The 14,975-nt window shown below is 42.6% G+C and overlaps 1 protein-coding gene across 2 annotated transcripts; it reads right to left on the reverse strand.

The window, feature by feature from the left end:
* Positions 1 to 699: 699 nt before the first annotated feature.
* On the reverse strand, positions 700 to 14,763 carry LOC133366240 (carboxymethylenebutenolidase homolog). Of its 2 annotated transcripts, none has more exons than XM_061589125.1 (7): positions 14,684 to 14,763; positions 14,437 to 14,597; positions 12,644 to 12,858; positions 10,620 to 10,727; positions 8,879 to 9,021; positions 7,366 to 7,457; positions 700 to 1,092 (listed from the first exon to the last, which is right to left on the reverse strand). In XM_061589125.1, exons 3-7 carry the CDS (start codon positions 12,856 to 12,858, stop codon positions 979 to 981), a joined length of 672 nt encoding a protein of 223 aa, XP_061445109.1. In that variant the 5' UTR covers positions 14,437 to 14,597; positions 14,684 to 14,763; the 3' UTR covers positions 700 to 978. The 2 variants fall into 2 exon arrangements, with proteins under 2 accessions (XP_061445109.1, XP_061445099.1); XM_061589115.1 differs by lacking the exon at positions 700 to 1,092 and adding an exon at positions 3,699 to 6,651.
* Between the last annotated feature and the right edge of the window lie 212 nt (positions 14,764 to 14,975).

The raw sequence follows: 14,975 nt of genomic DNA on the forward strand, positions 1-14,975 counted from the left end.
TGGTGGTGGGTGAATCAAACACCTTAGGGATGCCCCCACCACCACCATTTTGAGTGATGGAAAGCATGGTCATGCTGCATGCAGGGTGGCAGGTAGGTGGGGTAGCATGCAGGGTGACCAGGCTTCTTTAAGCCCACACCATCTATATTGGGGAGGTGTTGCCTGGGAGCTCCTGCTCTGCAATCTGCAGCAGTGTTGGACTGCTGGCTCCTGCAACCTGATGCTGGTGCAGAATGCAGAGTGGGAGTGCCACCCTCCCACTCTAAGGGGAGGCCCTTCAGGAGCCCTTCTGGGCTACTGGGGCCTTCAGCCAAGGCCTAACCTGGTTACCTGCTGGCTCCGGGCCTGACTATACAGGCTGTTTTTTTCAGGATCACTTAAGTAATTCTAGGGTGATTGTGATAATGGAAACTCTCAGTCAGGGAGCAAGTCTTAAGTGAGCAGAGTTTTGGTGACTCTTCCAAATGAGGTTTTTGTTGTGCACTCACCCTGCCTTCATTTAGTTTTTTCCAGAGGTCCTAGTTTTGAATTGTTATTCAGATGTCCTCTTTTGTTTTGAGAAATTTCAAAGTATAGCAAATAAGCTTATTTATCAGACTGATCTTAGAGTCAGTTATCACGCAATGGTTCCTAAATTCAAACTTGCTTAACCATTGTTAATATATATTACATATATTAATATACGAAATGAACACGACACAATAACAAAATTTTTATTCAATAAAGGAATCTGAGAATAGATACTAGATATCACAAAGGTTATTTTTAAAAATCTCATCTAACCAAAAGCATGTGGTATAAAATAAATTGAGTTTTTTGAGAGTGGGGAAAAGGGGGACTTCCCGGAAGGATTGCTCCGCCTGTGGCTGCCTCTGAGATGAGCTCTGTCTCAGAGAAAGCTTTTTTCAGTTTAAAATCAGTCAAAAGGGAACTTTGACTGGTATAAATGTTCTCCCAGGCAAGGGTGAACCAAAGAGATTATCCACAGAAACTTCGTTGGGCTGTTGGTGGCTGGAATTGATCAGGAATTCCCTGGGAAAAGAAGGCATACCTAGCAGCCGAGGACGGAGTTAGGACTTCCAGCAAGCTGGGCTGAAAAAAAGCGAGACGTTTCTCTTTTAAACGATCCACAACGGTCAAGCTTTCTTCTGTCTAATCTTATCATTTGGCTTAAATTACTACAGCAAAAGAGATTTGTTTAAGAATCAGCAATCAAGATACCTGGGTGAGTACACTTCTCTCTTTTAAACAAGGAATTAAGGAGGAGGAAAGAAAATTTAAAAAGCTTACCTTATTTTTTTATGGCAAAAAGCTGGCCTGAATTTGGAAACCATAAAGATTAAAACGGATGAGGGGCAACTTACCCGAAGAGAAAATCTGATTTAGATGATTATTTGATTGATATACGGTATATTCCGGCGTATAAGATGACTTTTTAACCCAGGAAAATCTTCACAAAAGTTGGGGGTCGTCTTATACGCCGGAATATAGTATTTCTCCTGCTCGCAGCCTGGCCCGGCGTCCCCTCCCCTGAGGGGAATTCCCATTGCTCCTCCGTCCCCGCCATCTCCGCCTCCTCCTCCGCAGCGAAGGTGGCGCCCTGCGCGGCCTCCTCCGCCGCAAAATGGCGGCCGGGGTGGGGAGCAGCAGCAGCAGCAGCTTCCCCGCGTCCTTCTCCTCTGTGGCGGTCTTGCCTGCGCTGCCTCCCGCTGCTGCTGCTGCTGCTCCTCTGCCCGCGGCTGCTCAGGCGAGCGACGGGGTCGCGGCGGCGGCGGCTGCTCCCCGGGCGGCCAACGGCGGGCCGCTTTCGCTGCTCTCGTCGCCGCAGGCCATGTCGGCGCCTCCGCTGATGCACAACCACCGGGCGGCGGCAGCAGCAGCAGCAGCGGGAGGCGGTGGAGGCGGGAACCCGCTGCTGACAGCTGCCCCTGCGGCCTCCTCGGCGCCCTCCGCCGCCGCTTCCGCCTCTGGCCCGCTGGCGCTGCAGGAGCCGGCCTACAACTGGCAGGCGACGAAGCCGACGGTGCAGGAGCGCTTCGCCTTCCTCTTCAAGAACGAGGTGCTCAGCGACGTCCACTTCTTGGTGGGCAAAGGCCGCGCTGGGGCGCAGCGCATCCCCACCCACAGGTCGGTGCGGGCTATGGGGCGAGGGGGCGCTGGCCACGCAGGGAAGAAAGGGGAGAGGGACGCTGGCTTTTTAAATGGGGATCAGGCGGGTTGCTATGGGGGCAAGCGGGTTGAAGAGTTGTGGCTGTGGTTGGGGGGCTGTTATTCCGGCGTATAAGATGACTTTTTAACCCAGGAAAATCTTCTCAAAAGTTGGGGGTCGTCTTATACGCCCAGTCATCTTATACGCCGGAATATACAGTATGTCTGGGACTACTTTTTCTTGGACTACTTTCTTTAGACGAATCTGCTGTTCGTGTATGTTACTAATTGTTCGGCGCTGTGAACCAAATTTGTTTTGCATTCTTGGATGTGCGGGAGATAAGAACTGTGCTGGCCAGATGATGTCAACAGGCCTGGAATATTAACTCCCTTATTGCTGGAAAAAGAAGCAAATTACTCTTTGCTTGGGAATTGTGGTTATATTGGAAATTTGAAGGGTTTTTTCTTCGGCTTTAAGAATGACAATCAAAGAAGTGGCAGAGACCCTGGATGTACCCCTGGAAGGGTTTTCACCTCTGGATATGTTTCAGAAGATAATGGATGAGATTAAGATAACGCAACAAGAACTGAGACAGGGTAGACAAGAGATGGCAACTGAATTTGGTAAAGTGAAACAGGAGCTGAAAGAAATAAAGGATTATATGAGAAAAGAAGCAGATGGACAAGCAATAGAAGATGAAAAAGAAATTAAAGGGAAGGAGCAAATTCTGGAGATTGGATCAGATATATCAAATGTGGAATTGGAAAAAGATTTGGACTTTATGGCCGTGATGGATATTAAAGACAAAGATTACTGTTTGGAATTTAGTGCTGTTCCTGAAGAAACTGGTGAAGATATCAGAGATAAAGTTATTACTGTCTTGATAAAATTTTTGGACTGGAATGATTTGATGGAACTTGAAAGGGAGAAAATTTACAGAATTAATTTTAGATATGTGACAATGGAAAAATTCTCAAGAGATATGCTGGTGCATTTCGTAAAGAAGAGGAACAGAGACATGACCCTACAACAACATTTCAGTAATACATTCAGAATTGATTGCAAGGAAATATTTGTGATGAAGGAAATTCCCATCAGACTCTTACTATATGATTATGACAGCAAGATTAACATGTGTGCAAGGATGGCAGATGGATGATGGAACTAATACTGATAATAGAAGAATGGCTATTAAAATTACTGGACTTAGCTGACTTGGTAGGGATGGATCAACTGACATGTATATTTGGAGAAAAACTGATGGATATATTTCTCAAGGAGCGGAACCTCTCTTTGACTTTTTGCGGATAGAACAAAATGATATGATGTTAATGAGATTTGATGATTAATTAAGATAACTACCGGAGGAAAGTGATTTTGTAATATATTAAGGGACAGGTTTGTTACATACTATATACTTATAGCTGATCTGCGACAAATCGGAAGTCAATATTTTTTATTATATTAGTTATTAATTTGTTTTCCTTTTGTTTTGTTTTTTGAAACTTTGAATAAAAATTAATTAAAAAAAAGAGAGTGGGGAAAGGAATCCTACTTCTTTATTTATTTATTTTATTTATTAAATTTATATACCGCCCGACTAGCAATAGCTCTCTGGGCGGTGAACATAAAATAGCATAAAAATACAATGAATAACAAAATAATACTAAAATACAATCAACAATCCAATATAATAAACATTTTTAAAAGTAAATCAGTGTAACTTAAAATGCTTCAGAGAATAGGAAGGTTTTGACCTGGCACCGGAAGGAGAGCAGAGTCGGCGCCAGGCGTACTTCCTCGGGGAGACTGTTCCATAGTTCGGGGGCCACCACTGAGAAGGCCCTAGATCTTGTCATCACCCTCCGGGCCTCCCTGTGAGTTGGAACCCGGAGGAGGGCCTTCGTAGCAGAACGTAGTGCACGGGCCGGTTCATATCGGAAGAGGCGTTCTGCAAGGTATCGTGGTCCCGCACCATATAAGGCTTTATAGGTTAATACCAACACTTTGAATCTAGCCCGGAAACATATTGGCAACCAGTGCAAGCTGGCCAGAACAGGTGTTATATGCTCAGACCGCTTGGTCCTTGTCAGCAATCTGGCCGCCGCATTTTGCACTAGTTGTAGCTTCCGAACTGTCTTCAAAGGTAGCCCTACGTAAAGCGCATTACAGTAATCCAAACGTGAGGTTACCAGAGCATGTACCACTGATGTAAGGTCCTCTTTACTCAAATAGGGACGTAGCTGGGCTACCAACCGAAGTTGGTAAAACGCATTCCTAACCACCGAGGCTACTTGAGCCTCAAGTGAGAGGGAAGAGTCTAAAAAGACTCCCAGACTACGAACCCGGTCCTTTAGGGGGAGTGTAACCCCGTCCAGGACAGGGTATATATCCACCATCCGATCAGAGAACCCGTCCACCAACAGCATCTCAGTCTTGTCTGGATTGAGCTTCAGTTTGTTAGCTCTCATCCAGTCCATTGTCGCGGCCAGGCAACGGTTCAGCAAATCGACAGCCTCACCTGAAGAAGATGAAAAGGAGAAGTAGAGCTGCGTGTCATCAGCATACTGATGACAACGCACTCCAAAACTCCTTGATTCCAACATGCTGACTGCAAAAAAACCCCCAAATAATTGGGTGTTAGAACAATTCAAACCAGAACTGTCACTAGAAGCTAAAATGTTGAAACTGACGTTATCATACTTCGGACACATAATGAGAAGACGTGATTCACTAGAAAAGACAATAATGCTGGGGAAAACAAGGGAGTAGAAAAAGAGGAAGGCTAAACGAGATGGATTGGTTCCATAAAGGAAGCCACAGACATGAATTTATAAGATCTGAACAGGGTGGTTCACAACAGATGCTGTTGGAGGTCACTGATTCATAGGGCCGCTCTAAGTCGTAGTCGACTTGAAGGCACATAACAAATGAAAAGTGGCTCTTATAATTAATTTGGCAGTAGAGGATTTTGTAACTTTCCCATGTTGTCTGTCATGTTGCTAAATTGATCTTACATTTAAGAAGTTCTTGATATAGCTCTGCCTGAATCTAGTTCCTTTCCTATCTTCCACTTTCATGCCCACAACAGGTCTTGATACTGCTTAGAAAAATCATAGAAATCCTAGAAAAATGCATATAATGATTGGCATGATTTAAAAACGTTAGATTTGAGGTATTGTAATGCATGTGGAGTTGCCCTTAAAGACAGTTTGGAAACCACAATTTGTGTAGAATACTGCTGCTAGACTGCTGACTGCGGCAGCTAGCAGGGATCATGTAACACTGATCCTCAAGCATCTTCACTGGCTTCCTATATTCATTTTCAGGCTGAATTTAAGGTGCTGGTTTTAAATTCTAGGCCCTATCTGTACTATACATTTAAAGCAGTATCAGACCACTTTAAATAGTCATGGCTTCTCTCAAATAATCCTGGGAACTTTCATTTGTTAAGGATGCTGATAATTGCTAGGAGACCCCTATCTTCCTCACAGAGCTACAATTCTTAGAATGCTTTAGCAATCAGTCTCTCTTCCCAGCCATTTGGGTGGCATCTGGCTCCTACGTTGCAGAGAAAAAAGCCAACTTTCCTACTACTAACCAATTTTCTGCTCGTTAACTTTTGGTTGATTCAGTTGTTTTTGTTCATGGGTGGATCATGGTTAATGTATCGGACACTGTGAGTCAGGAAGGCCCTGAAGTTGCACATTCTGTGCCAGGACCTGCAACTTGCAAACGCTTGTCACAGCCCCTCTCTCTCTCTCTCTCTCTCTCCCCCTCCCTCCCTCCCTCCCTCCATATTTTGAGCATGGTTGTTGGCAATGGCACCAGCTCCGCTCAAGAAACCTGCTTAACTAGCGGAATCAATGTTGGCTTGCACCAGTGATGATGGTGACTCAGGAAGACTAGGAAGAGCCAAAACAGCAGGCAAGATGTGTCTCGTCTTGGGCTTCCATAGAGATAGGTAGGGCAGCAGAAACAGTCAAGGATACTTCTTCCCTTAGGCTCACCAGCTGAGTGAAGTCAACTTGAGACTCTTGATGCTTAGGAAAGAGAATGAGTGAATGGTGAACTGGCTGAAGCCCATGGTGCACAACACAGCAAAATCAGGAGCTGTTGCCATCACCACCAGCAGCTGGGTCTGTCTGTGTGCATCTGTAAATTTGTGTGTGTTAGAGAGGATATTCCTGTGCCTGTGCTGTGGAGAAATGGTCTGTGCTATATTTATGTTAAATGTTGCTATTCTTCATTAAAGAAACTTTAAAATCATGTTTTTAAAATTAATTTCTCTGCGATGTACTTTTCATGAATTCTGTAGATAGTTAAATGTATCTACTGAGCCAATTCAGCATGTCCTTCCTTGCTTCTTCAATGTAAGGTCTATCTTGAGGGTTAATATCTTCCCTTTTACGATGTACAAAACCATGGGTTTGTCCAGGATAAATTTTCACTTCATAATCAACTTTGCATTGCTGCTTCAGCTTCTGTTCCAGTTCAGTGACCTGTAATACAAAACACCCTCATTCTACTGGTAAAGGTAAAGGTAAAGGTGTCCTCGCACTTGTAGTGCGAGTCGTTTCCGACTTAGGGTGATGTCTTGCAACGTTTACTAGGCAGACCATTGTTTTTTTATATGGGGTGGGATTGCCAGTTCCTTCCCCGGCCTTTCTTTGTCCCCCAGCATATGCCAGGTACTCATTTTACTGACCACGGATGGATGGAAGGCTGAGTGGACCTTGACCCCTTATACCGGAGATTCAACTTCCTCCTTCCATTGGAATCGAACTCTAGCCATAAGCAGAGCTTCGGCTGCGTTACCACCGCTTACCTATCTGCGCCACAGAGGGTCCTTGCGCCTGGTACTGAATTAATTTTTGTCTTTTTGCAATTGCTGGAATTCATTGGTCACTTCTTGGATCAGAGACAATAATTGTATAAATTGTCACACTGGGTTAGTCATGTGCATTAACTTCAATGGATCTACTCTGAGTAGGGCTAGCATTGAATACCACCCACTGTACGGCCTTCACATATCTGAAAGGAACATCAGTTCATCCAGCCAGAATATTCAATATACTTTTTTTTTTTAGGGGAGAATTGTGAGAAGCTTCTCACCCACAGAATCCCTGTTCCACAGTAAAATGTCTACATCCAGAATGCTAGTCTTGCTTTATATGAGTTGTGATTCGGTGACCCAGCTTTTTGAAATAACTTACCTGGTCAAGAGTAATGTACTCATCTTTCTCAGCAAAAATGAAAAATGTGGGGTTCATCAGGTTGCAATTATCTTCTGTAAAACGGATAACTCCTAGAATGCATTCAGCAAAAAAAGGTACATTAAAATCAAACACAACACTTGTAGTGAGAGTGCAATATCATACATTTTGCATCACAGCAATCCTTTCATAACTTCTTATTTTGCCAAAGGTTCAAAACCAGGGATAAGAAATTACACATTTGTCTGCTTAAGGTAAATCCCATGGAGACAAGAAGGACTTGAAGATTATCAAAATCATCTTGATGCTGACAAGTTTGACTTGTGGTTAAATTCCAAGTCAGAGTCCCATGAAATATTTAGATCTGATTATCAAAACACATCCTTCCATTATTGGTGCTCATGCAGAGCCTGACATTAACTACCAATTTATGTGTGGTAAGCCGTACCTAGGCTGACCTTCATGATATATACCCCAGAGAGGATTTGACCTTAACCCTAAAAGTTAGTGATAGCTATTCTACATCACAGTCTAAAGAAAGTCAATCTCTGTGTGTAAAAAATATTTGACAATTGACTATAGAGGGGGGGAATTTACTAACTTTAGAGATGAATGCCAGGATCTAAAGAACCATGAAGCTAGTTTTGTAAATCCAAGGAAATGTACATGTTTTCACTTAAATATCAGCCTCCTATGACCAATGACCAACTGTTTTTAAAAATGGGGGGGGGTCAAAGCCTGCTTGTGATCTGGCATGAAAATTTGCAGGTCAAAGGAAACATTTTTTAAAAATAAAAATCACAGTAGAAAAGCAGTAGTGATTGGAATTGGGATTGGCAGGCTGGAAAGCAGAGACCAACAGTAGGGGGAGCCAGAGCCAATAACAGGCAGTGCTGCCCATTTTCAGAAGGCAGGCAGGTAGGTGCAGGCTTGCTGAGAGCAGGTTGAGGTTAGAGGGGCAGTACCCAACTTATCCTAATGGACCAGTCTCCACTAAAGAACAGCCTTGCTGGATCAGATAATCTAGTTCAACATTCTGTTTTCCATGGTGGCCAGCTAGGTGCCTCTAGGAAGCTTGAAAGCAGGTAATGGAGGCAATATCCCTCTTCCACTGTTGCTCCTAAACACTTATTTAGTGGCATACTGCCTTGGAACCTAAAAGGTGCACCCAAGGGACACAGTGCTTGGATAAGCTCAAAAAGATATCTTTGGATCTTTTGAGTTATTAAAAACAACTTAATACTCACAAGTATCAATGCATTTTATAGAGCAGTATATTCCAATCATTTTAACAGCATATATGGAGCAGACAGACAGAAATAGTTTCTGTAGACTTTCAGGTACTGAATCAACATGATTTCAGAGAAAAATCATAGGGTCTTAAACAGCTAGTTCAAGCAAATACGAGTATCAAAAACAGTATGTTACAAAGAAAAGCATGTTCCTGTCATTATTTTTCTCTAACGGACACAAAGGTATCAATTTGATTAGGCTCCATTGTAGTTACACTTACCATAGAGGGACACGCCTGTCTTAAATGCAGAATATGTCAACATCAGATGGTGTACTGCAGCTCCACCCCAACAAAATCCAATGACACCTATCTTTTTCGCATGACATTGTTCCTTCAGATACTGCAAGACAACAGCTGTTTCCCTAAGAAATATAAGTGAGCAAATAATTCCACCAAAAAAGCACTAACCTGAGGGTTGAGGGGGACCTATAAATGTGCCTAATGTTGTATAATTTGAGGGTACAAATGGAAAAGGTTTAATGAAGCCAAAGGACTGCTGCACAGTTCCTTAACAGGCAGTGGCAAAATTGCCAGTGACACCTCGCGTTAGGGAAATTACCCACAGGGTTAGGAATTACCTAGAGACACCTTTACAAACTCAGAGCAATCGCTCAAAAGGCATGTTTCTCCCCTGGCCTCTTTGTGAGAGAACAAAGGCTGCAGATTTGAATGGAACAGAGAATGTTTGAGGGATGCTTCTTTGGAGATGTGATTTGGGAAAGTTGAATTTGTTGTTTTTATTGTTTAAGCCCTTAGCCTGCAGTCAACTGGTATATTTTTAAAATCAAATCAAATATTGTAAAGCTCCTCAAGTCTCCAGTGATCACTTCATCCAAAGGAAACCAAATCCAGGCAAGCACTCAACCTCAGCACTCTCATCACTTAGAAAAATGGGATATGTTACACTATCTACCACCTATCATTTGCATTTATGGTTTTAGGGCAGGGCTGGGGAAACTTTCCCCTGTTAAAGGTCATGTTCTTTCAGTGGTAATCTGCTGTTGGAGCTACATGCTGGCAGTGTGGGCAGGGGCAGCACCAAAAGTGGTCAAGGCCCTTCTCCCCCTCTCGGCTACTGCTGTTCCTTTCTCCCCATCACATCTCTGGGAGAGGGACACATCACCCTTCTCAGAGGTCTGAACTGACTGCTTGCAGAAGACTTTACCCCCTCCTCCTTCCATTGTTCCATCCAATTCAGCTCTCACCCAATTTTTCCCTCTCATCTTCCTCCTCTTTTTCTATGCTACTCCCCTACCTGAAATTAGATAGGCTCCCCACTGCAGGTTCCCCATCCATATCTTAGGGACTTAGCCACTCTAGACATTGTATGAAGTTGGCATCTTTTATCTGAAGAGACAGAGATCTTGTTCAAAGTACGTCATTCAGAAAACAATAAGGACAAACCGTTGCCCAAATTATCTATTAGTTAAATCAGCTGATAGAGCACTTGTACATTATATGCCTCAGCTTCCTTAAACCAAAAGTGTGAGGAATGGCCTTTGGACATAAGTTTCACTTTACTTACTCTCATCTAGTCCATCACTGATCCTAAACATTAGTTCAGATCCCACTGACATACCACAGCTTGAGGGAAAGGAAAGGTAAAGCTGGGTGCTATGCTTTTGTCCCAGATCCACAGATGACCCCATCCAGTGGATTTGTGGTCATGTTAAATAGCATGGGAGATGGTAGAATCTTGTGACACCTTTGCAGGCTGATGACCTTAGGAAACCACCACAGATTGGTGCCCCCTTACACTCCCAACCTGGGAGGTTGGTCCAGGAGAATTCCATGGTTGATGGTGTTGAACAGCTTTCTCAAGGGGAAATGTTCAAAGCTGATCAAGGCCAAAATCTGCAAGCCATCCCTTCCAGTGTACATTTTAAACTGATCAGTCATCCCATCAGCCTAAAAAAAAATCTACAGCAGGGAAAATAAGCACCATTTGACAAACCCTTACTTGTTAATATTCTTGGAATCTCGTGTTTTTAGCCAGTCATTGAATTCAGAGAAGTCATTAGATGGTTTCCAAGGTTCTTGTCCCTTAAAAAAGTCTGGACAAATTGCTCTGTATAGAAAATAAATGTCAGTTCAGTTATCAAATATCACAGTACTGGCATGTATGGTAGTGCAGTGCCATTCTCCTGGTACCAGTGTCACTGCTGCTTACCTGGTGGTGGTACAGCCAGTGTAACTGTGCCCCCAACTAAGCTGCTGCCCAGCCCTACTCCAGTCCTGTTCAAGTAAGTAGCAGCAATGCTGGTGTTGGGAGGATGCCTTCAGAGCTGTGTCCCATCACAAATGCCACTACTGCAGACTACTTTGAAGTCACAGAGCTTTCACCTATAATATATGGATGCTTTACTTCATTTCCATCAAATTCTTTAAAGCAAACTTTGTTGTTAAAGTAAGGGTGGGGAGCCTGTGGTCCAGCAGATGTTGTATGGACCACAAATATCATCCCTGGCCACTGATTGTGCTGCCTGCAGTTGAAAGGGGATCAGCATTTTCTGTAGGACCACAGGTTTACCATTATTGCTTTAAAGGACTTTATTGTGGACATGAATAAATATCAAAAAATATGTATTGACAATATTGAGGAGAAAGAGCCATTTACAACACTCTATAAATAGGAGTATTACCTGGTTTGAATATCAGTTATTAGGGAACACAAGCAGGAAAGGGCCACTCTCATGTCCTATTTGTGGGCTTCATATAAGCATCTGGTTAACCATGTGGAAAACAGGATGTTGGATTAGATAGGCGTTTGGTCTGTTTTTAAGATATTTGCCCTGGTCAACACACAACATTGCTTTGTATTGGTACTGAGGCATTTACACATGCAGTCCACCAGTTCTATGTGCACAAACCCACACCAGAGACCACTTGTAGGTGGATCGTGAGAGATGACATCCAGTGTAGAACAGTGCAAGATGTTGCCAGGTTTTTCTGGCAACCAGGGCAACCAAAATAGACTAGGTGGTAGACTGTCAGCTATGAATAGCTAGCTATCCATCTGTGGATGAAAATATGAATTCATGTCTTCAGTAGATTATCTTGCGTGGTGTTAGTCTCTGGATCAAGCTTATTTAATGTACTGGATTATGTGTATTTGAAAATTAACCACTTCTGGTTACTATTCATTTAATTCTAAATGGGTTTTATTTTTTAATAATTAAAAAGTAGCAGTGTATAAACATGAACAATTTAAATAATAATCCCCTCTAATACTACTTTTCAGCAATTCTGTGCTGAGTAGTCAAATGGGGCCCTTCAAAAATATGGTAATAGATTGCACATATTTGGGATCTCCCTAGGTAAGCGGAAGTATATTACTTTTAATACTATAATAAAGGAATTAGAGATGAGGGATGCACACTATGAGAGGGATGGCCCCCAATCCCAACTGTTTAGATGTTTTCTTTATGAGTTAGCAGTATATAAATATTTTTTTAATAAAAAATAAAATATAGGATGGCATAAACTTTTAAGGGCTCCTAGAGGCTAGTAATATCGTAGAGGGGGTTACCAAGATCATAGAGAAAGCACTTCCTCAAGACTTAATGAATTACCTATCCTAGGTACTTTTGTTTACAAAATGGATCAGAACGCCTACACGTTAGGGTCTAAAAACTTATAGAAACCTGGAATAGGAATCAAATAGGATTAGGACATGTGCTGTGAGGGGTACGTGTACTGACTGACGTTATCTAACCTCTGAGTTCAGCAGTCTCTGTATTATTATGCTGAGGAGGGATTTTGCACTTGTTTATTCCCTTGGAATTTCTTACAGGTCTCCAAACTGTATTATTATTCAGAATATATTGTTCTACTCCACTCTTACTTCTTCAGCTAAGGGTAGAACCTTAGTCATGCAAAGTATTTTTAAACAAATACATCAGATTGCACTTTGTATTCAGAATACATATTATATAAGATGTAAATTGAATGAGATAAGACAGAAAAACAAGGACAATTTCTCACATGTATCCATGGGATGCGAGCATATCAACTATATATCTGGTGTTTGGCAGTTGCCATCCATATATGTCATGAATCACAATCACAGCTTTGTCAGTGCTGAGGGAGGGCTTGTCGATGTAGGCCCTGATGTGCTCAACAGAGACTTCATGCCCATGTCCTTCATATTCAAATTTGTCTCCAATGTCACATGGACACGGTTTTGCTTCATTAGCCATCTGTAATTTTTTAAATAAGATGCAAAGGTTAAATAATGAAAGCTTCTGAGAAATAACCCCAATGTGGCGCTACACTTCCAACTGCCACAGGTGGTGGGAGTCTGCATGAGTGCTCTGTGACCCCAATATAAGTACATATTATTAGCATTATCAAAAGTCTCAAAAGATCAGCTCATGGCTTCCAAGAAAAGTTGTGATTTTTAACTAGGGCCACTGGAAATGACATGATCATTTTCCAGATACTGTGATTTTAACTGTCATAGCAAACATGGAATAAGGCTTCCCCACCTCCCCTTTCCTTTTGGAGCCTCCTCCCCTCCCCCTGAAAGTCTGCTCCTTTGAAGACAAACTGAGGATGCAAGCCAACGGTTTGCCTATAAAATAAGCTGCAATACTAAGCATGTTTACAGAAATGTACTGCTGATTTCAGTGGCACTTACTGCCAGGTACGTGTGCATAGGATTACAGCCTGAATCATACTAAAGTCAGAGAGGATGAAGTGCAGAATCAGATTATTTACCTTTACAATTTGTTTGCACAACTATGCAATGCCTTAGTTAATTAGTAACCAAATGTCTTGCAGACTCTGTCCCCATAACATCCTTGTGATAGCAGCTAACAAGGTAACATAATTTTCATCTTTGCAGACATGGCATTTTCTCACACAGTTAACAGTTATAAACAATATTTGTGTCTGAAATAATCTGGCTCTTTTCAAAAAATCCTTGGGGGTTTCTCCATAGAGTTCAGAACTCTTTATATCTTTGCATAGGAGAAGCTGTTGATCTTGAGAAGTATAGCTGAGCCCTACTGCGACCTACCTTAAAATAGGTAGTGCGGGACCCCTTGTGGGGTAAAAATCATTTGTAAGATGCTATGCCAAAAGCTAATATTACTTTGCTTTATTTAATTTATTTATTATTATGTCTATATTCCACCTTTCCTCCAAGGAGCTCAAGGTGGCATACATGGTTCTCCTCCCTCTCCATTTTATCCTCACAACTACCCTGTGAGGTAGGTTAGGCTGAGAGACTGACTGGCCCAAGGTCACCTAGCAGGCTTCATAACTGAGTGGGGATTTGAACCCTAGTCTCCCAGTTCCTAGTCCCACACTGTAACCATGACACCACACATCCAACAAGTGGCCAGAAGGTCAGTCTGAGGACAGGAAAGTGTGCAGTCCCACCCCCAGCTCCAGAGGGTGGCAAGTTGGGAACTTGCTTGGGTTGCACCTGAACAATGACACCATTTTCACTTTGTATGGGGGTTCTTAAGAACGTCAGAGCCAGTGTGAACGTATGTATAGCCTTTGTGCTTTGCTTCTTTACAGTGAAGAAGGCTCATTGAAGGCTCTCTGTGGGTCCCCCACATGCTCAAGCTGGCACTGCTCTCCACCGCCACAAGACAGGTACACACTTTGAAATAGATGTACCTAAATTTAATCTTACTAAAAGTGCAGGAGAACCTATGAGCAAGCTCTTACTGTCAGTTATTTTTATCAAGGCAACATACTTCTCTGCCTCCCACTCAATTTTCTGTGGAGAACATTTTGGCATATCACGCTGGATTCTTACATACCTGGAATTCTTTAATCCTTCGTTTTCCTTTCCTCTGGGAGATTAAAAAGGTTTCTTTGCCAGAGTTTCAAAAGATATAAAAAGGAAGGAAATCGGTTTGGCTGCCATAGGGTGCTGCACCTTCTCTCACACAGCTTCTCTCTGACAGAGCCTGCTGAAGATCTGAAAAACAGAAAAGAGTTTGCATATTACAAAACAGCACCAGAGCTGACCCAGAACCTAGTTTAGGAAGTGGGAGGAGACTTGACCTTCTCCTCCTCTGGACATCCAGTCATGCTTCTTAAGCATATTCCCCTGTGTTCTGATTTAGATATCCTAACCCTTCCCCTCCCCTCCCAGTTACAGGAAGAGGTCGAGATTTGGAGCTCATCCAGCTGTCTACACAAAACATACTGAATGATTTGGTAACACAGCTCTGCTGTGTTTAGCTGTTCTGTATTTTGCTGTTGCCAAGTTCTTAAATACACTCTTTTAAATTTTCTGCTTTATTACATAGCTTTACAATTTACAATCACTTTAAATCATTCACATATTGAAATA

This window comes from Rhineura floridana, chromosome 1 (assembly GCF_030035675.1).
Source record: "Rhineura floridana isolate rRhiFlo1 chromosome 1, rRhiFlo1.hap2, whole genome shotgun sequence".
NCBI lineage: Eukaryota > Metazoa > Chordata > Lepidosauria > Squamata > Rhineuridae > Rhineura > Rhineura floridana.